Source organism: Oenanthe melanoleuca, chromosome 4, assembly GCF_029582105.1.
Source record: "Oenanthe melanoleuca isolate GR-GAL-2019-014 chromosome 4, OMel1.0, whole genome shotgun sequence".
Classification (NCBI taxonomy): Eukaryota; Metazoa; Chordata; class Aves; order Passeriformes; family Muscicapidae; genus Oenanthe; species Oenanthe melanoleuca.
The window spans coordinates 20,535,453-20,558,967 of record NC_079337.1 but is presented as its reverse complement, the minus strand read 5'-3'; the positions used below and the strand labels follow the sequence as shown (position 1 = coordinate 20,558,967).

Genomic DNA, 23,515 nt, shown 5'->3' with positions numbered 1-23,515 from the left:
ATGCCACTAACTCAAAGATTTCATACAATGCTTGAAGTACAAATACTTCATTTCAAATACTCCCTTTGCTGAACCTATTACAATGTTCTTTGATGTTGTGGCAGCTACAAAATCTAGTCTTTCTTTGTATTTAATCCTGCAGTGTTATTTTAGCTAAAGACTTGTAAGAAGTAAGCAATTCTTGTGTGATGTTGTAGCTCTGGTACATCAACACACAGAAGAAGAATCAGCAATATCTATACACTTGCAGAGGTCCAAGAGAAGATAGTTGTGAGCACAATTAACCCACCTTCCTAAGCTACTGTAACATTTTAGAACTGTGGCTAGATGCTATAGTGTGAGAGATGGTGATAGTATCCATTGTAATGAACATAAATACCAGATACACCTGGTCTTTAAAACTGGTCTTGACATGTCCTTGTAACATACAGTATTTTTCTTTATTACCCATTTTCAACTACATTGCAATGTTTATTTATTAGATGTATTTAGTTTCTTCCTCTGTCTCCTCTGTCCTATCAGCCTCTTCCTCTCAACTGCCTGTAAAAATTCTTCCCTGTTACTCAGCTACCCCTGCATCACTTTCCTTTACATCCACTAACTTACCATAGTCTCTATATCATCAAAGTCAGGTTTTTTTTTTTCTTCTCCTAATCTGTATTAGGAAATGAAACTTGTTCTCTCCTAAAAGACTGAGATGTCTTAGTCTGTTCTGCTGTTTGTTTAGGTTCTTTCTCACATGGTGAAAAGGAATAAGAAAACCTTCCTCCTCCCTTCCTCCATCTGGAGTGAGCAGAAGCTTTTTAGCAACAAAATCATTGGTCAATAAGCTGAACAAACTTGTATTTATCAAGGTCATGTAAGAGCAAGAAGTAAAAGAAATGGTGCCATATGTATCAAAACAGATCTGTGAAACAGGAACAAAGATGTGGCAACTGCAACTACTTTTGCAGCTGATACTACACAGAAGTAATAGAAGAATGAGAAAGTAATTGAGAACAGTGTCTTTAAAAGGTTTCCACTAACCTGGGAGAGAAATGAAGCAGATCCTTTGAAGGAAACAGTGAAGAATCGCTTAAGAAATTAGGAGGAGAGCCTTTGATGACAGAGTAACATAAACCAAAAGAAGGACAAGATTTTGAAAGTGAAATGTAATTGTACTGTAGTATTAGAAACTGCAAAGATAATTTTCTCTCATTCCTGCACCTGGCAAAGAAGACAAGACTAAAAACCTTGGAAGAGGGTTTAAAAGATCCACAGTGGAGAGAGAAACTCCATGTAACAAGTGCATCTGAGCCCTCATGATGCTGGCAGTTGGCTTTAGTTGGAGAGACATAAGTGACTAAAGGGAGTTTTGTATGTTTGGATGTTTAAAATAGGAGAAACAAATATGAGCTCAAGCTGGGAGGAGGAAGAGTCATGTGGGCAGAGGAGGTGAAACAGCAAGAGCATGAGGAGGTGAAAAGACAAAACATGACAAAGCCACCAAGGTAAGTAGAGAGATTTGATGTGATCAGATGTGTCTGGGCATATGATCAGATGAGGGGAATGTAAGAGGAAAACAAGAAATGGGGAAGAAAAAGATGCTCTTGTTTTAGTAACACCCAAAATCGCAGTCTCTGCTCCCAGCTCTGGCAGTACTGCACGGCATGACCACTCAGGGAATGGGTTTAATGCCTACTATCCACTGAATGCTGATAACACAAATTTCTCGAGGTGCCCTGACGTTTGTTGAAAACAGGTACAATATAAGCATTAAACTCTTGTATTTTTATGCAATAAAACAAAGAAAACAACAGAATGCAAATGAGGTATTTCCTGCTATCCTGCTTAAGCAACTACTTCAACAGAGTTAGAATCCAATGAGAAATACCCAGATTATCTCAGTCTTGAAAGCACTTAAATAATTTCTGAGTACCTTCACTTTAACCTTGGCTGAGATCCCAGTTATACCTGCTAATGACTCTAAGGAAAAGACAAAAGCAATTTTGTATATCAACCAGGTAAAATGCCAGCTTTTCTGAGACTGTACATAAAGCATCAGTTTAGAAGCTGTCAGGGAAAAGGACATATTAGAAACTATTCAGACATTTCATGTGTGATTTCAGATACTGGCTACAATGCTCTGTAAGGGAATCTTTGAGGAAACAATACATAGTAATCAGTTTGCCTATTGTGAACATCGATTTTAATCGTAACTTTTCCCGCCTCAGATAGGAGCTAAAAGGACCAGCTGTGAGAACACAAAGTTGACAGTGCTGTTTTAAAAATACTTACTATGAATTCATTAAATACAGAAGAAAACCCATGATACATTTGCCTAAATCTCTATCATTCTGAAACACTTCCAAATTTAAATTTCTATGTATACATCTTTTATTGGCTCTTTATCTAAATAAGTTTAACATTTAAAAACTAAACATATGTCTTTTCTTGTTTCTGCTGTTTCTGAATAACCATATATAGCTCTGTTTTAAAACAAGTAAATTGGGTGGAGGTCACGATGTGGGTATCAGTAAGAAGCTGTAATTTCTGATTCCTCAGAAAAGGTGGAAGTGGAATGTGAAAGGAGTCAGCAAGAATGTAGCCCTTTCCCTGAAGAGGCATCAGCATGAGTTTACAAAGTGAGAGGGATAAGGCTGCCAGGACAGCAGTTAAGAAACATTCTATTTTTCTCTGTCTGGCCTGTGGGGAAGGAAAGTCCAAAACAGAATCTGTGCCTCTTCAGCTGTGACAGCAGCAAGTCCAGGAGTGAGAAAAGTCAGCCACAAATCTCCTCTACCCTCATCATGGGGTCTGCACATAGTGTCTGCTTGCAGCTTTGAGGCCATTCTTCTGGGCTCAAGATATGCAGGTATTGGGTGAGCTTTAATATAATCTTGTCTAAAGAAAAATTTAAATAGTTTTTTGATTACCTCTGATGTTATATACTGTATGTATATAATACATACCAAAATGGACGTGATTCTTACATGTGACTTTGGGCTCTTACTGTAACACATACAATGCTCTTTAAGTAGGACTAATTTGTTTTAGTGTGGTATCAAAGGATCCATAATGGTTATAATCTTAGGACAAATCTCAGACCAAAGAATTGATCTAGTATCCCCCTAACCACCTGTATAGATGCTACTTCTGTAACTATGGGCACCATGCACACCATAGCTGCACACATTGTGCATGTCTCTTTTTCTACATGCTTTTCATATAGAAATGTATTTCATCAGTGGTTGGCTATTTTTGCCCAATAAATTACATTGCTGTCTTAAAAACTAAACAGAACAAAAGTAAGAGTAAAAGAAATTCTAGCAGCCAACTGCTGTTTTGATTGTATTAAAAAGTACAAAAAAATTTAGATGAAACAAAAAGAGTGAAAGGGAGGGACATGAAAGGTGTCTATCTATAAAATGAAAACATAAATGAAGTAAAACATACTGACAAGTGAGGTGAAAAACTGAAGATGTTCCAGCAGAAAAGTTCTTGTAGAAAACCTCACCATTTCTGGCTACTTCTGCTATGATGTTAGCTACTTTTGCTGTGCAGGAAGATTGTGGCGTCAACAGACTCGCGAACACCTGAAGAACTCCACTTTTCTGGATTTTTTCACTTGTCTCCATATCTGAAAAACACATCACACAAAAATTACTTGTGCATCAAATTGCTTTGGGAAAGAACAGAAAGAATAGCAGAAGGGAAGTCTTCTCAATAGTAATTATGATAGTCATTATTTCCCATATCAGAAGCCAACTGTTAGTTCAGTAACCATACTTACTTTATCTGATGTACTCATAGAATTAATACTTTGCCACTTCTAATCAATTGACCTTTATAAGGTGACTGCTGTATAAGTATATACAGATACATACTCATGCTTACATGGGGAAAATATTGGAGAGACTGTAAGACTAAAGGTCATAAAGTGATATGCAGCAGATAAAGGTATTATGTAAAAGTCAAGGAATGACACTGTGAAGAGATGAATTGTTGGAAATGTTCAAGGAATGATGGGGAAAGGGCTTACAGTTAGGGTACAGCTTAATGCAGTGTAGGAATCAGAAACTGGAAAAGAGAGGGAGCTAAGATGATCCCGTTTGTAGACTCCTCTTACACTCAAATATTGTGTGTTACTCTGTTACTGAGTAGCTCCAATACAGACTCAGTAGAAGGGAAAGGGAAAAACACTGAGTTTCTTGTAGTAAATATCGAAGATTTGTAACAAAAGCTTTCCCCTTTCTGCATGCAGTAAGAGGAATTGTGCAGCTGCTCCCTAACAGGGCTCCACCTAACATTGCTGGCCAACAGCAATGCTCTGTCACAAACTGAAAATCAGCATTGATTCGACTGCAGTTAAAGACAAGGTACTAGATGCTATGACATATTTTGCTAATGCTTTTAAAAATGGCATATTTGAGATGAATATTAGTGTGACACACAGTACAATTAGATGGCAGCTATCATTTTAGAAAGGAGCATGACTTCTTAAGCTATTTATAAGAAAAGTTATTTGCATTCTTCAGAGTTTACTGTGAGATGCTCCAATTGATGGCTTTTGTAAAGTGAAACAAATCCATCTGAATGCAGTTTGCAACCACTCTTTGGTTGTGCTTCACAGTTAAATCAATAATAACTTACCACCCTCTCTGTTCTCTTCCTCCTTCCTTTCCCCACTCACACAGCTGCAATTGAATTTGATTTGTGGTAGCCCCAGGGCCACTCTGCTGCCTCCAAGAGTGGGAAAGATCCACTCAAGCTGGTCCTGAACAGAAGCCAGCATAAGCCTGGCAGAGGTGATTCCCATGGGTTTTGTGGCTCACACAGAGTATGTACATCAGTGTCTGGAAGCTGGTTATGTCTACATGACAGAAAACAGACTGAAAACAGAGAACTTCAACTCTGGATTGCAGTTATGTCGCCCATTTCTGTATATAATTCCAACTTGGGATGTTGGTGCTTGGCTAGGACCACTCACAATATGTCAGTGATGACATCTGATTACAAACAGATTAGGTTGATTAGATCAGTAATCTCAACATCTCATGCATATTATAAGTGCTAATTACTATTAACCGGTTTGCAATCTAGTTAACTGCAATTTTTGAAATACACTGAAAAAACCCCTCAGAAGATATAATATAAAGGAGCTTATGGCTTATTTGAAAGCTTTTATAAACTCTGACATATAGCATATACTTAGTAGCAATATTTTCCAATGAATACAGACATGGCAAAAAAATAAAGTCTGAATTTAGAAAAAATCATATGAGAACTAAAGATTAGTCCAGACATCTTAGATGTCTGTTAAGGAAGAGCTTCTCTCTCTCTTAAGTTCCAAATGCAAAATGCAAAATATGGGTAAGTGTGAACCTGCATTAGTAGGCAGGAGACATTAATCCATTTTCTCCTGTCATGCTGCTTAGATATTCAGTATCCAGTCACATTTTTTTGGTCTGCAGTTTGATGGACTCATTACTGTGCAAAGCATAAATTACATAAGTAGAAGCACTAAATATATCCTGCAAGAAGTGAAAAAATAAAATTAAATGCTTCTCCAGGCAAGTTGTGTGCAGCAGATACAGCCTGATTTATTTTACTGAGAAAAGCAAGTGAGCACCAATGAAAGCACAGCCGTAACAGACTTCTCAGAAAGTGGGAAATCAGGTACCTGGGATCACACAGATGAAAACTAACCAACGACTTTTCCTACTCTGAAGCAGTAGAGGAGGCACTACTACATATACTCATCCCTTCAAAGCAAAATCCTAATGTTTCTTGTTAACCAGTTGGGTATCAATGTCAAACTTTTGCTCGTCATAAAAGAGGGAAGACACATAAATTTGACCACTAGTAAGTGCAGAACAGCCCTAGGTGAGTGCTTGAGCATCATTATTTTGGAGAAAAGCACATTACTCTGGCTGAATTACTACTATCAGACAGCCCACAGTACTCTCTTGAGGCTTTTTTTGCCAGGAATTGCCTTAGGTGTAAAAAAATGCCACAGGGTGCTTCAGCTTGTCTACTCCAAGTCTAAGTAAGCACTGCTCTTCCTCTGCAGAACACATACAATTTACACTTGCTGTAATATACAAATTAATTCAGTTTCAAAATAGAGAGATGACAGTATGACACTAAATCTTTGCAAGTAGTTTATAGTAGATCCTCCATATAAGGCATCCTAAGAGAATGTGCCAGGAAAATTACTCCTCCATCCTCATGCACATTACTCTGTTTTGTATCTGCAAAAATTTTTTTTACAGGGATTCTGTGTTCATCATATTAAAGTTTAATATAGAAGGTGGAAAAAAAAAAAAGAATGTGCTATAATATACAAATTAATTTCCTAAGTCACATGCAATTAGCAGGTTTGTTTTTTTTTTTGCAGGAAACCAATCTTTCTGGAGTTTTGAAATGCTTAAACAAGGAAGGGTATTTTAATTGAAATAAAATCAAATTCTTATTTATAGACCTAAAATTGCCTTGTTAAATACAGCTTTTTGCTCAGTATTTTTTATATTCCTTCCAAGGAGAAAGACTTAAAAGGCAAATCATGCACAGGGCTGCCCTGCAAAGTCCAAAGATCTTCTACCACCCTTTAGCTGTCTGCAGAGTCAACTGTATGCTCAGTTCAGACACTAAGTGTTAAAATGCATGTCTGTGGAAGAGAATACCAAGCTGGAGGTCTTGAAGATGATTTCAGCCCAGCTGTAGGTATATATGCACTTCTTATAGTGCCCAAATGAGACACTGCTTCACTTACAAAACATGAGCCAACAATCCTGTGAATGACTCCTCTGTGCTCAGCTTCACTTAACATGTCCTGTATAAACACATAAAACACACAGGGACATAGAAACAGAAAGGAAGGGAAGTGTGTGTGGTGTTATTCTTTGGAGTGGACAATAGGTTGTCATGTTTATGTAGCAGTATTTTCACTGTTTTTGTAAAAACCATCAGTTGTTTTTGATTCTGCAGGACCTGAGACTGGGAGACCACACACCAATGCTGCCAAAGGGCTGGTACCCCTACCACTGCCTGGCTCTAAGAGAAATAAGGTAGGGTTTGCTGAGAACTAGAAACTGCTAGTGGCTTTAGCATAGGCAACCCTCAACTCCTGCCTTTGTCTGTTTTCTTCAGAGGCTGGAGAAAGCCTGTCTGGCTTCCTGTTTCTCTGTGTGTATGCACTAAAGAGATATTATTTATTAAGGATATCAATCTCCTGCATGCTACTTTCATTCTGGGCTTCCTAGTAAATTATTAGAGGGTAAATTAATTTAAAAATTTATTTCAGTTGTCATCTTTTAAAATTGCTATTTCAATTGTAGTTGGAGCATGTAAATCTGAAAACTTTCTCCAGGAGCAAGAAAGACCTAGGCAAATCTCTACCACATATTCTCCTCCTGTGCTTTCTATACTGGCCAAAAAGGAAATCACAACCAATATTTCTTTAGCAGAATTGCATCCCCTTTAAAATCCCTTAAATTTGTGTCTGAAAGAAACCTAGCAATGTACATAGCCTGACATTAGGGTGCCACACCTCATAATCCTTCTGCTGTCTGTCATGTATCTGTGATTTCAAATGCTCTCTTTTAAAGGCTGATTTTCAGTCTGCTTACACCAGCCCACTCCCATTAACTGCCCTGTCTGAAAGCAAAGAAACTGTAGGACTGTAATAACGCTGCATTAAAAGCAGCCCTGTCTAATACAGCATAATTGGACGGAAAAACCCTCTAAGGTTAAGCCCTCTGCTTTAGATGCCTCCTTGTATCATTTGACATCAAGACAAAGGGTATGTTAGATCATGTAGTGTCAAAATCTTATTAGTGCCATAGCTGAGTGATTAAAATGTCAATATGCTTGCTGTTTGTGGTTTTTGCAGTGCCTGAAGTTGGAATAGTTAAAGGTGTGGGCAGGAAAATCTTTAATGCCACAGATGAGAGCTAGAGAGCTGAGCATCATGGCTATCAGACTAGTTAATTAAGTAGCAGAAATCATAGGAAAAAAACCTAAAGTGTTTTGAATTAAAATTCTACACTCTCTTCCCTCTCAGCTCTCTTTCCTCTGAAATTTCATTTCCCTCCATTCACTCTTTTCTCCTCTCTGTATTATTTTCTACACCTTTAAGTGAAATAAAAGGTAGAAAAGGGGAAGGGAAAGGCAAGGCTTATCTCTCACCAGTGCCTTGCTAGCAGAAGAACGCTGTAGACCATTCATTATCCCTTATGAACAATGAGTTCAAGTTGCTATTAAGTACTATTATTAGTAACCCTAAGTCATGGTGGGTATCACTGCAATAATTCCCATATTGTGGAGCTTCACACCACAGAATTATAAATATACAGTTTTGTGAGGGCCCTCTTTATTAAGCCAACCATGTTTGCATGTACTCTTTGACAAATGCACGCCTTTCCAGCTGCAAAGATGTTTTATAAAAGTACTGGAACTACTGCAGAAATTTACCTTGGCTTGATAATGTTCCTCCTACATGTACTCTCCTCAGAAAGATGAACACACGAATAAATAATGATGAATCACATATCTTCAAAGGAACCTTCCATCTGCTCTTTCAGAAGGCAGAAGGGAAGAGAATGAAGGGAACAAGGGATATCTTTCAAACTGGCACATGCTCCTAACAACCACAGTAAGAAGGTTCCTGTGACCAAGTCTAAGCACTGATGCTCTCTCCATATACAGCCTCCCACAAGAAACACTGTCCCTCTCTCCCACTGTGTTTTTCAAACCACAAATGAAGATTTTAGTCTGGCTACAGAAGCACAAAAAGTGCATTGCAAAGAACCTCAGAAAAACAAATTATATGTTCTCATGAAACAATGCACCACTGATAAGGAGGTTTTGCTCAACAAACCTTAACCAAAGAGTATTCCAATTATCAAGAGTTATTTTAACAGGGAAAAAAAAGTCCTTTAGTAATAATAATAATTTATGTATAAAAAATAACTGTAGCCATTTGATTTCTTTCATGCTCCTCCTAACATGGGGAAATCCCCAAAATCTGCCTGTTCATTTATCCTTGAAATTAGACACCTATCAGGCAAGGAGGGAGGATTCTCCCTTAGCTGTACAAATGTTTCCATCATGGTATTTGCTCTGTTTTGTCTCTGTCAGCAGCTACAGGGCAACTTCAATTCCTATTTTTAACGAAAAAAGAGACAGTACACAGATGTTTGTAATTAAAATCTCAGCTCTAACAAGGAAGGAAGGACAGATGGAGAGACAGATTTATCAATCAACTAGCTGCATGAGTCCCAATGATTAAATTCTCCAAAAGCTACATCCAAAGTATAAAAGTGAATTTCAGGATGAGATTCTACCCATTAAATAGTCTGTTGCAGGTACCAATGAAGTAAAAAATATGTGACATCTTTTCCCTCAATGAAGAAAAATGCACATATACTTCCATGAATATTCTGTGACCATGAATAGGTCACAGCACAAGGCAGAATATTAAAGTTAAACAGCCTGGCACCCCTGAGTTCCTGAACTGGATCCAGTATTGAGCCCTGGCACAAAGCTGGTGGATTTATCCGAGCTGTTCCCCCTTTCTGACTCACCCTCTCCAGGATGTAACCACTTCAGTAGCAAGGTTGCTGAAAGAGTTTGATGTCAGTGCCTCAGCTACCAATTTTGTTTTTGGCATCTTTGTATAAATGTCATGCACTCATATCTTTGTGTTTTGTATTCAGCCTCTGTGGACATTTTCCCCTGCCTCCTCTCTTACTTGTACTGACTGAAGTTAGTACAGGTCCCAGGGTAAAGGGTATTCTCATGCTTTAGTTGTTCAAGATGTATAACAGATGCTAGTCCTATGGAGTAAAATCCTTTCTCCAAATTCAATTTAGTTTATTAACATCAAATGAAATTTGAAAGATAATAATTTTAGATGTAGGAAGTGTTTCATGTTCCTTTAAGCAATCTCTTAAGAGTACTCTTAAGTGAGCTGAAATTCCTGCTGTGAAACTCCACTGTTTGCCTATTGAAAGAGTACATTTACACAGACAGGAATTTTTTAATCTGCCCGTATTTTTAGTGAGCTATGCTACCAGAGTAGCTTAAAGAAAACCTAATCTAAAAGAGATCACATTTTTAAGATATAAGGGACTGGGGCAAAGCTAAGAATGAAACTGCAGAGCTGAAATTGTGAATTACATGATCTCCAACTATAACTTTTTTGGTAAAAGGTAGGCGTTTTCTTTTGCATTTTTGAAATGCAACACAGAAGCAAAAGAAAAGGCCTGCCTTTTGAAAATGCAATACAGAGACAATCTAAAAAAAAGATGTGTCAATTCTATTATCTGAAACTGCTATTCACTGATGCCTTCTGCAAAGAAAAGAAATATAATAGTTAATCTTTATTTGGCACATTGTGTATTCAATGAATAGCACTTGGAATTTAACACTTGGATAAACATTTAACTAGCTGGCACTAACTAAATACATCACTATTAAAGGGAATTTATGTAAAATATAATCCCACTAAGCAGAAGTGATTACCATTCAGTATCATTAGGGTAAGCCAGTTTACTGGGAGACAGTCCAATAAAAAGCAGTCACCTTGATTTAGTATAGCTATACTGTAAAAATATATTATAAACAGCTTTTAATGAGGAAATACTTCAGGATTATGTGTGTACAATATCATGACAAGGCAACAGCCCATGAGATAAAATGCAACAAACATCCTTCTTCAGCAAAAAGAAGGAACACTTTATAATACAGTATTTGAGCCAGAATTCCCTCTTAAAAAATATCAGGATCCTCAACTTTTAGCAGGGCATTTTTCTAGAAATCTTTGGAGGTAAACTTAATGGCTTGATTGGTTGAGCTGGCCCAATTAAATTTGAACCCCTGCCTCTGTTACAAGAGATTATCTGTGTCAGAAGCAGACTAGAAATTCTTGCTGGTCTGAGATGTGGGGTTTTGGTTGGACTGCTTCCTACCAGCCACTCAGATACGTGCAATTAGTTTGGGGTTTTTTTTTTGTTTTGTTTTTTTTTCCCCTCCAAAATTTGATCTGTATATCTGTTTCTCCCTTCTGCCATTTCTCTTCTTCCTCTAAAATAAAAATCTTATGTTCCACTGTATTCCTTGTTACTCATCCACTAGTTTCATTTCTTCCTTTTAAATTTCTACTCCCTCTCCCTCCCTTGGTTTGAATAGACATTAAATGCATTATGCTCGTTCCACTAAATTCCAAAGATGCTGAATCAAGGTTTAGCAGTAGCTAAACAGACTCTAGTTCATGTCTTCAATACATAAAGAAAACAAGACTTGCAAGGTACTGTGATGCCTTAGTGCTACTCTTAATATTTTTGTAGCTTGAAAGACAAACTAGGAATAATAATAAAGTCCAAAAATCTTTGTCACAGGCTAAAGACCTAAAGAATACTTTAAATCAGGAGGTAACTATAAATTTCAGTAGACAGTTAGCAATGATACTGTTTAGTTTTCATCTTATTGGAGGGGGACGTTGTAGCTTTCATCTGTGTATTTCCTCTTCATGGATAACACCATAGACGTCTGTTGCTTGTTTGAATGTTCAGGCTGGGACATTTACATGTCAGGACTAACATGCAGGTCTGTACCTGCTGGGTCTGAGTATACATCCGTGGGTGGCCTCCTTCTCCTTCCTAGATCACAGGTGGGAGACATATGTCAGGGATCACTGGAGGGCACACCCAAGGAGGATCAAAAATCCTCCTGGAAGGGAGACTGCCGCTAAGAAGAAAGGGAGATGCTAAAGATCAAAGAGGAATAAGAAAGCAGGAAAATGCTATTTGTCAGTGAACTTAATTCTACTAGTTACCAATTGTTTTAATAGGCTACTAATCCAATTAGTACCACTGCCTACCCCCTTGCTTGTGCTAAGCTCTCTTGATGTGCTTATGCACTGCCTTGTCACAGCTTTCATGTTTGTAAAGTGTGCTAAATCTGCAGGGATGCTGAAAGCTCTTTTTTTATCTATACAAAATGACTGTGGTCAGAAGTTAGAGGGTTAGAATAGGTTCTATAGATAGTTATTGTTTTAAGCTTTAATACTGTGCAAGTATTCACAATCCAGAGAGCATTGTTCGTTGGCCACCATCTGCATGAAACAACAGTTGCATCATTTTACTTTTATTCTGCTCATACAGTTTCTTCAAAACAGATAAAGGTTAGTGTGCTGATATTTAAGAATATATTTGCTTGAGCAAGCTCTGAAATGTGGAGCTTTTACTCCATGCTCTGTTCCATGAAAGGGAACAGAGAAAGCTTAAAATACCTAGCCAATAGGAAAAAATTAAAGTGATTTCAGTTGTTTGTGCCTTGGAATAATTCTGCTATGACAAAGGGTTCTACAACTTAATTTTTTCTATGTTTGGGGCAGCAGGACAGATATTTTCATGCTAATGTGAGAGGGCTGTGGAAACAAAAGATGAAATGACTGTTTCTTAATCCACTGTGTACTACAAGGCTTCACTGAAATCAGATGGCGCTTAGTGTTACAAGTTAAGCAGACAGCTGCCTACCTGACTCCACAATGAATAAATAAGAGTACATACACAGAACTATCAAGAAGGCCCCCCAAAAAGATAAATAGATAAAAATAGGTAAATCTTGCTTTTTTCTTTTACAAATCAAAGGTATTGATAGCAACGATAATACATTTTAAAATTTCAGAGATATTTTTAGTTGAGCCCAGAATTACAGAATTGTAAAATTCTCAATTCTTCATGATTTTTCCCGCTCTGGTAGAGGAATAGTTCCATCTTCTAGGGACAGTGAAGATCAGAAAAAGGAACATCAAGTATAGGAAGCACAAGTGCTAACTAAATTCAACAATATATGGAAGCCATGGCTATGAAGAACAGAATAAAACAAATTTCCAACTGAAATATAACCTCTTTTTAAACATATGGTTGTAGAAATCCACCAAAATAATTAGAGAAAACTAGATGCCTGTTATAGCAAGTGCCTACCAAAGTTTTAGAGCATTCAGTGAAAAGTCTCAACACTGACAAAGGAATGTGAGAAATCTGCCATGTCTTCAGATATCCAAGATTTTCTTAAGCACTCCAGATGCTAACACATCCTCCTCTGGGATGCCATCAAATAGGAACAAACACATTTCAGAAAACCCACTGGTGACTCCCAAGAGAAAACCTGAACAAGAAGCTTTAGGTAGGAGGGATGAGCCCATGGTCCCTACACCAGAAGTGATGGCAAAAGCTTACTAGAAATTGCCTGAGTAACTTGTAACACTGGTATTTTCCTGGATACAAAAAAAGCCAGTATATTCTAAACAAAGCATGGCTCCAGCACACGTATTTTGGGGCAAAGCAAAATACTATTACAAAACTGTGTGCATTATGGGAAGAAAAAATGGCACTCTAAAATAGCCATTGAATAATTCTGAGATTTCTAGTTTCAAGCATGAATTTAAAATTTTCATGTGTCATATGACGGTTCCTTGAGTTACTAAGTATCAGCAAAGCACAACAAGTAGAAAATAGTGCATCTTAGTCAGCCACATCTTTAAGGTAAAGTGCATTATTTCAAATATTTCCAATGTTTCTAAATCCTTTTCAAAACTGGGGCCTTGCCCTCTCATGAAAGCTTATCTTTATTGCTGTGATTTTACTTAATCATTTTTTTCACACAAACATGTAAACTCATATTCTTAGTCTCCTAAAAAGTGTATGTAAAAAAACATTTCAAAGGCATGTGCTGGCCTTTGCACTTCAGCTACATGTCAGACATTTTCAGAGCCAGGTGCTGAAAGCTGGGATTAGTGGGCATTTTCAGCCTCTTATGCTGAATACAGCAGAGCCAAAAATAACATTCTCAGCAGATTTTCAGATTTCTCATTTATCAAAACTGGGTTATTTATGTCTGCTGTAACTTCATGTATCTGAAACACAGCATGTCTGGACTAGCAGTAACTTTTTTGTTGTTGTTACTGCAATAATTATGTCCCAGAGAGCGTGCTGTTTAAAAGAAAACCTCTATTTCCTTTTTGCTTTCTCTCTGTTTTAGGCAGTCCTTTCTTGTGGATATTTATTTAGGGATCTTAACATAAATGCACTTTTTTGATAGGCATAGAATTTATGAAATGGCTCTTAACAAGTATAAATTTGTATATGTTGATTGAAAATAATGGTCAATATTGTTTTCTCTTGTAATTCCTTATACAAGACAATTAACCATTTGTTCCCAGTATCCAGCAGTAATACATAATCATATTTTTCTTTGGGTGAGAGATACAAAATAAAGCAATTATACTTCACTTACTTCATGCCAGAAATGTAAGCATATGACCTTTCAAATTACTTTTCTTCAGTACATGTCTTACTCATACTTTTGAGGAGGTTTGTGCCTTTTCTCGTTACGATCATTCTACACTCCATGTCACTGTAAACAGTCTGCTTCCAGATCAGCAAAATTCTTTCTAGACAATAACACATCAATCCATGTCTGTACAGAACTAATCCAGATTATATGGAGCAGACAATGGAGTAACTTGTTTTAATGTATAGTTGTTAAAAGAAAACACGTGTAATACATGACTTTCACCTCTTGATTGACTATAAGCTGGTAATTCATTTAGTGCATGGCTGGCTCTGTTTTTTGTAGCTAATAATGCTTATGGATCATGTACCCCAGCTTTCCTTAAAAATCTGAATTATGGGAAGTTTAGCAGATGGTAAGTGCTTGCAGGTAGACAGAGATCAAGTATTTGTGTTCTTTCAGAAGCAAGGTGGGCAGAATCTCAGCTTATGTGAATGAGGTAAATCCACAGAGGTAAAAACAGCTCTTACATTACCTGTCAGTCTTACCTAATGTTACTGCAACTTTATGGCTGCAAAGTCCCCAGATATGCTAGTTAACTTCATTGGGAATGCAAAAGGAAAGCCACACAAAATGAGGTATGTCATTATTCTAAAGCATTTCTAATGCACGTTTATGTTTTATTCTTCTCTCATTGCCTCTTTTATCCTAACCCACTCAGTTTTCTCTAGTGCTAAAAGCTAGACCATACATGACTGGCCTCAGACAAAGAGCTGGTGACAGACAAGAACTAAAATATCTGCCTAAATAGGAATATATATCTGTATTTCCAGACAATGTCTCTTAAGGAAACCATCTGTGCAGGATTTTCAAACCCAGGTCTCAGATGCAAAGAGCTATGCAAGTCTCTCCTAGACAAACTGTAGTTAAAACAATTTGAATTTGGCTTGCCAAATATTTACCAGCAGTTATCACATTCAGCTGAGTATTTGACTCAGCCTTCTGCAGCACAGCATATGTGTGTGTGTGCACCTTGGTTTGACTAGTGTGACAAATGGCAGATAGCTCCTAAAGTCAGGCAGGAGGTATCATGTTCCAGGGCATTACACCTGTCTAGGATTATCAACAAATCAGTTTTGAGAAGGAAAGTGAAAAACAGAAGAAAACACAGCAGATTACATAGAAAGAAATCAAAAGTTACGATATTCATTGTGACTTTGTCATCTCTTTCTATGCAGTAGAAAATATGAGAAGAAAGTAATGTTTTAGCATAATGAAAACATAAAGATTGTATGCAAAATATAAGGAACTATAATTTTCACTGTACTCTCAGAAACTAGGGAATTTAACATCCAGCAGCAGCCACAAACTTATGCTGCATGCAGATACCAATTAAAAGCAGTTTAATGGTCACTAAAACATTCATGTCTACATGCACTATGCAAAACTGATGTCCTTTACTGAAAATCTCCATTTGTTGTAGTATCATTGGGTTTAACTACTGATTTTGGCTGGCAGTAGATGGGAGTGGGTTGCATTAGCATATTAGTAATGTACTAAATTTTATATAAGATAAAATAATATTTTTATCTCCAAGTCTTAAAGCAGTGAATAAAACTTTAACTTCTGTGATTTACAATACTACCATGAACTCCCAACAAAATCACAGCCCTATAAAATTCTCATAAAATAAACTCTTCCTTGCATGGTTTTCTCTCACATTAATATGATGATTTATTGAACTACAATATAAATGTATACTTCATTAATTTAATCATACACGTGGAAATAAGCTAAGAGAGCAGAATAACTATTTGCAAAATATTATTTAAATTATTTTTGCATTACAATTAATGTGTTCTTTTATACAAACAATTTGATTTCTCATTAGAATTGTGTAATAATTTATACACAGACACCAAAGTACAGTGTGTGTCTAAGAACTAGGTATCATATATATGTTAATATATACACTATAATTATAATATGATAATATTTACACTATAATTAAAAATCAATCAGTCAAATCCATATTAAGATGTTAACTGGATGGAAGAAAGCTATGAGAAAGCATTTAGAAATCTGATTGTGTATCTATTTGTTGTATCAATCTATTCTATGCAATTTACCTCAATCTCTGAAGTCTTTTCAATGCACTGCTGTTCTCATAAAATTATCTCAAGCTAGAAGTCCGTTCCCCAAATTGTCAGATGGCCTTGAGAAGTAAAGCCCATTGTCCAAAGAGACTTGGCAGAATTTAGATAAGGAAGTGTCCAGTTCCCTTGAAACAATTGATATACTGGTTCCTAAATTACCAGCAAGCTGTTTAAAAAACCTGTCCTATCTGACCCATCTAATTTTTAGTGCATTATTTCAGTTACCCTCAATCTTAAATATGTGGAGATATGTATCACAGGGCAGCTCAGCAGAGCTACATCCATGACACTGGCTCACACACAAAGAGTACAGGAAATTGTGGAGAGAATAATTTTTCTAGAACTACCCCAGTGAGAGAGGTCAAAATCCTAACAATCTGTTTGTCTGATCTGGCAGCCAAAAATCTAGAAGAGAAAAGATTTTGGAAGGAAGAGCAAAGCCCTAAACTGAGACAGAAGAGAATCATCTGTGGTTGGAAGGAATCATCAGTAAGTTTGCTGTGCATCAGTAAAATGATTTTGCATCTGCCAGACTTGCTCTCTGACACATCTATGTGACCTTCATAGGCAAAATAGCAAACTCTGTTATTTACACAAGTAAGTTGTCACTTTTCATATGATCTTCTTTTTAGTACTTATTGTTTAAGTACTACTGTTTAAAAGTAGCGGAAATAAATCCAATTGGAGGTTGGATTAAAGTTTTGGATATACTCTATAAAACTTCAAAAATGGTTGATCTAAACCTTAAAGATTTTATTACTTTCTGGCTGATAATCTCCTTCCAAAATAGTGAGAATTAGAAACAGACTACTATTAAATGCAGATGCTATTATAATAATTTTTTTTACTTGATCTGGATGGTGCTTATATTCAGCCATGAAAAACCTCATCAAGTATTTTCCACCAATCCAAAAGGCCTTGCTTTGTAGAATACGATCATGTGAAAAAAAAACAACCCAAGACTTATTAATATTTTGTACTTTTGAGTGTATCGATATTTTCAAAGGATTATTTTTTTAAATAAAAAAAATTTAATCATGGCTTGTATCTATCCCTGAGAAGTTTTTCAACCTGAAATTGTACACATATTTTTCTTCTGCCACAATCTGAATCACCAAGGAAGTTAAACTCAGGAAAGTCTTATAAACTGTCATTTTCATTAACCTTATCTGTCTACTGGGAGTGGGGACAAGCATTCTAACATTTTTGGTGAAAATGACATCTTGTTCCATTCTGATGTTATTTTTGTTACATACTACATATCAAACTTGGACCATCTTTGGATATCCAGCCTAGTTCTGGTAATTGAAACTCCTGGAATTAAGAAATCTGTGATTGGAAGTGTGAGAAATACATTACAAATAAGGAACTATGCTCTTTCAATCAGAATTAGCAAGCAGCTCCCTTATCCTTTTCCCCATCTTAGTAGGCTTATTTTTCCATCTCAGTTCTTTTTTTTCTTCAATGATCAATTTAAAAAGTAAGTATCCTACTTCATCTTGGAAAAAGGAATGGACTACAGCTGTTCCAAATATTCAAGTATTTACCTGTCACTGTCTTCATTGCTATTGGAATGTTACACATGGGTTAAAAACCCCCAAAACTCAAGAGCCAACCTAGCAACCTACTGCTTGAGTCAGTCTTTCTGCCACACTTTAATTCAGTGATCTCATGATTTAAAATTTGAAAGGTCCACACAACTTACTGTTTTGTGCCAGAGCTTGAAGCAGACAGTCCAAGCATCCCTCCAAGCTATCTGCTGTGCTGTCAGTGGATGTTATCTTCAGCTTTTTCAGGGCTTCACTTAAATTATCTGCTTGATAAAACACAAAGGAAAAAGCAATCAGTGTCCACACCAATTTGGTAACAGCACTATAGTCTTGAATGTAAATAGTTAAAGTAAACAGTTCCTGTATCAATGAAGAAGATATGCAGTCTGTGTTCTGAGGACACAAAAAGCCAGAGTCAAAGGTTATAGATTAAATTTTTCAGATTTATATATACATTTATAATTTTGCATCTGAGAACAGGATGCCACAGCAGGTGCTTTATGAAATGCCACTGAACAGCAATTTATCCATCAGTATTTTTTCAGCCTTGCCGGTACAGAAAACCAGCAGCCATTGCTTTGCTTCTCCCCTTGTGTGTGGGAATAAAATAGAACAGAAACAAGCATATCTTGATCTTCTTCATCAATAGAGGTAAAGTAATTGAAAATGCTGATTTCTACATGTAGGCTTCCATCTTGACTATTCACAGATGCCTAGTGCTAAGCTTAGAGCATTTTTAGATTATCCCACCTTCCACCACAATGTTACAAGCATCATTATTTATATGAACTGTGTTAACTCTTTAAGTTCAATTGATCCACAAAAACAGATGGCATCTTCTTGAAATAAGAAAGTTCTGTTGTGCATTTCAGATAATTAAGCCTTCACTCTTTTAAAAAAACCCCACCACTACCCAAATGCAAATGACATGATATCATTCTCAAAAGACACCTATGTGCCCAGTAAAGATTAGGGTAGTATGACCATTACTATTTTGAAGATTTGACCCTTTCATCAGCAAGGTTTAAATGCTGGCAGCTGCATCCTGAGCCTGTGGTAAGCCCACTGATGACTAACCTCACTCTGAATGGACTATTCTTTTAAAAATGAGTGCTGATTCAGTTTCCATGCCAACTCTGACAGCAAGCAGAAAGTGTTACTCAAAACAAATAATATTAAGTAGTATCTCACTATATCTTGTTCCCAGTGGCTGATCTAGAGCCTTGACCCAAGCCCAACAAAGCCATAGGTGCAGTTTCTTTTCAGTGCATCACTGGTATCTTCTGAGCCTGACTAGCAGCCAGTGCTGCCTTAGAGCTTCCCACCAGCGTAGGAAGCCTCCTTGACAGGTGAGCTGGCACCTGCTGTGATTTGCCTCCTCTTCACTTGCCTACTTATGGTGCAAAGGAAAAGAGTAGAGACACAGCAGGGATCCCATGAAGAGGGTGGACTCTCACTCCTGGAGCTGCTTTGCTTCTCAGCCAAAGCAGTGGCTTTTGTTCCACCTCCAATTTTTATTAGCATATGCTTTTGTAGTTCAACATACCATGCAGATAAAGGTGGCATACTGAACTTCAAAAAGTGCTCAGTATTTATACATGAAATTGCTTATATGCTTCTATGATCAGGTAGTTATTTTGTCTATTCAGTAATGAACATGCTCTTAGCAACACTATACCAGGAGTGTCAGTGCTCCTAAATGCAGACAGCGAGCAGTACGCTGCCAACTCTGCAAAAGCCTTTTGGGCAACCACACCTGGTTGTGGCTCCTCGAGATCTTAAAACCCTTCCTCCCTACTACCTGCTCACTATGCTGAACTGCTACCTTCTGGAGCAAGCTATCAGGGAAAAAACCCCAAATTTTATTACCCCTCATACTCATGTTACTCTCTAGCAGGCTCACGGCAGCACTTTTCTTGAATCATACTTAGCCAACAGTAAAGTTGAACACACACTGCAAAGTCTCATTGCTTAAATACATTATTCAGGATATACTGTTAGAATTTGTCAAAAGACACAGGTCTAGGGTACTCAGTGACCAGCCCCAGTACTACAATTTGACATTGTGCACTCCACCTCCTCTTATAACTTCATCATCTGCCTCTCTTCAGTTTTCTGCTAACATAGCACTAATTCTCTTCCTTCCTTACAGGCATCTCATCTCCTTGAATATTCAGACACTTAACTTTGAAGCTGTAGCAACATCTACAGTAAGAAGACTCAGTCTACTATATATATGAAAAGCAAGGGCTTCTGTAATCTGGGGAAGAAGAAAATGCAAAGATAAGAATTTCACCGTCACACCTGATTTTTCAGACTATTGTCAGAGAGAAGACCCAGATTTTATTTCTCTCTTACAGCCTTTTCTACTTCACTTGTGCTCAATAAATTACAAGATTATTTCATTTTTCTATACAGAGATGTGTGCTTTATATAAAATACTCATTATTTCTTTCACTCCATGCCACATCAGAACTTGCAATAGTTAGAAGTCTCCCCAGTCTATTTTCCTACAACTCCTTTCTGCTCAGTGCCATTTAAGTTTTCTGGGTAAAGTCCACTATTCTAATACTACACAATTACAGATGATATGCAAAATTATGTATTTTGGGCAAAAATGTTCAAATACTTAATTCCCTAGGACAAACAACTCAATTTTTCATGGTACCAAGCATGTGCACATCCCACTGACATACCTGGACATTAAGCTGCAACTTACAGAACACTTCAAGTATCACTGGGAACTTGTGTAAATGGTTCTTGTGGCCATACTACTTTTAAAATATCTTATTAAACAATGTTACACTGTGTGCCCAATGGCCCTTCCACTAGGTCAAGAGCACAGAGGGAAGGAATGTCCTTCAAGAAAGAACTTGTTTACTTTGGTTCTTTCTGTCCTAGTCCCTCTCCTTTCTAAACTGAGTTGATACCTTGAAAGAGACAGCAACTTTTGAAACCTCAGACATTTGCAAACAGATCTCCAACAGATTCAGAGGTTTTGTCACCTTTCTAATTTTTTTCTTTTGTTGTCCTGAAAAGAACAAACCCTTACAGTCTGAGATGACACTGACAGGGGTATTCAAGAGAAGGGCTGTAGTGTTCCAGAGGGTTCTCACCATATAATCACACAAGGTTTCCTACTCCTACTGTTTCTCAGTTGTCCTAAACCCGTTGTTTAGGGAATAAGCTGCAAATGCTTCTTTTCCAAGCACAAAACCTCTGTTGTTTTCTTGTGATCTTCTCCTGCTTACTTCTGTCTCCTCCTCTCCTGCTATAGAAGCTATTTCCAATAGGCTTGTTGCTGCATAGACTGATCAGATTTTCAGCAATAAAACTCCATCAAATAAAAGCAATATAAGGAATCTTTTTGGCTGCGTATCAGAGAAAGGTGAGTTGGTACACTGTGTCAACATTCAGGTCATGTGGAACTCACATTAGGAAGATCTAAGGTTGCAAGATTAGGACAGTCGAGGTAAAAATTGGCTAGGAATGTTCCCTGTGGTTCAGTTGGTCAACAATGTGGTATCACGTTGTGAATATGTGAAGTTTAACAAAAATATCAACTATTTTGTTGATAACCCTAAGCACAGGGAGTCTCTCATATCTGGCTTACTGTATTGCTTTCAGAAAACTTAGTTATCTTATCTGGACAAAAAGCTCTGAATCCCACACACGTTAATCCTATATATCTTAACGTTACAAACTGGTAAATTAGCAAGCGGAGTCTGCCAAGACCTGTCAGACCTGTCTGGCCCATTCCACCCATGGTCACATTTTGTTTTCCCCAATAACTACTGCACAAGCACTCAAAAAATGAGATGGTTTAAATACTTTGCCCACATTAGTTTTTGGTAGCACAGTACTATTACTATCTCTTGCAACCTTTTGCTATCTCTTGTGTAGGCATTTTTACAGAGAAAATGAGTCAGAAACTAACATTACTGAATGTTTTAATATTCCATTTCACTTCACTGTATTCTTTTTTCTAAGAGCTCTTCTGTGACTCATTCCTATTTGCAGTCATTGACTTGTTTTATACAAAAGAACTGTTCTTTCATCTAGTAAAAATTTGGTAGTTGATAAACTTTGTTTAGGGTCAGGGCAACAAGTGTGCTGGTTAGACTGCAAAAAGTTTGAAAAGGTACCCAATAGTCTTTCTAGTAATGCATCTTCTGATGGTAAGAACCAACTTGCAAATTTTGCTCTGAGTCCACAGCATCTTCACCCAAATCACAGGAAAAGCCCTATTCCAAGACTAATGTTAATAAAGCATTTAGAATGCCTTAGCTGAGTACTTAGATGGTCAGCTTTTGTCTGGACAGTTTGCTTTTCCTATCTTCTAATATTTTATCCAGTATAGATATTTTGTCTACAAAATTAGGATTTTGAACATCATTAACACTGACTGTATCTTTTGATTGACATTTTGCAGACATAGATGTGTTGTTATTAAACAGACCATTGCATCATACATGCAACTTCACAGATAAGGAATTCAAAATTAATAGGTATTGAAATGGGAAATACTGAAAAATGCAGATCAGATAAAAAAAGAAGTTTGAGTAGTTCTGCTATTACAGGGATGATGGCTGTATTAACATCAGAGCCTTCTGAGTCTGTTCCACTGCCTCTCAGAAACAATGAGACATCAAAGTGAGCAGACTGGAATGGTGCCATTTTATGGGTCTCCTGGTGTTATAATAGGATAAATCTCTTTAAAATCTGTGTACATGCACATGGGCTAGACTGCAGAAACTACTTCATTTTCTTGTACAAATTTGAACTTACTAGAATTTCATTCCAAACTAACCCATAAGGGCAATCCACGCCAGGCTCACCACTGTTTTTGATGAAAAGTATATTCTGATGTGGTATTATTTGAGAACCTGACACAAAGATCAGTCACATAATCCATTTGGGTGAGACTTACATAGTTGGCCTGAATTACGTATTGCAGCTGAAAGGTCAGCAGCTGGTGAGATCTGTAGCACAACTTTGGTCACATCCTCTTGGATAACTTTTCAAAGAAACCTAGTCCCATACAAATGTTTACATGCAAAATACTCCAAATACAGAGATTATTGAGAACAGAAGAATCTTGTTCTCGCATTTAGTCCATTGCCCAAAAAAACTCTATCCCCTCCTTTCTTTGTAGCAGCTGCCCTCAAGCGTTCCCAAGTGTACAATATTTTCTGTCAAACCACTCAAACCCACCAGTAGAGACAACTCTTTGCTCCTAGCCCATCCAGGAAATTTTTAAACCTGGCATCTAATCAGGAGGTACCTATATACTGTCAGAGGGCAGCAGTGAAGAATTAGTTTTTGATTAGCAATGCCAGAAGACCTGGTACAGACAGACAAGACTGACATCTTAATCAGGATAGAACACTTTTTTAAAAACAGAAACCCTGTTCATTTCTGTCCTACCTGTTCATTGAGGTGGGTTAATGCTTTTTTCCCCAACATATTTTCTAGTTCCAGGGATATAACGATGCATCATTATCTGCAGGGCTCCTTCTGCAACCTGTT

The 23,515-nt window shown here is 37.2% G+C and overlaps 1 protein-coding gene across 8 annotated transcripts in view; it reads right to left on the bottom strand.

Moving 5' to 3' along the window:
- RAP1GDS1 (Rap1 GTPase-GDP dissociation stimulator 1) overlaps positions 1 to 23,515 on the bottom strand; it is an 89,218-nt gene that overhangs the window by 39,743 nt on the left and 25,960 nt on the right. For 4 of the 8 annotated variants that reach the window (XM_056490933.1, XM_056490932.1, XM_056490930.1 and 1 more), the window contains exons 2-3: positions 18,142 to 18,252; positions 3,497 to 3,619 (exon numbers count right to left, since the gene is read on the bottom strand). In XM_056490933.1, coding sequence (XP_056346908.1) covers positions 3,497 to 3,619; positions 18,142 to 18,252 — 234 coding nt within the window. Of the gene's footprint in view, positions 1 to 3,435; positions 3,620 to 18,141; positions 18,253 to 23,515 lie in introns of those variants that run through there. The other 4 variants (XM_056490934.1, XM_056490931.1, XM_056490935.1 and 1 more) reach the window with 3 other exon arrangements.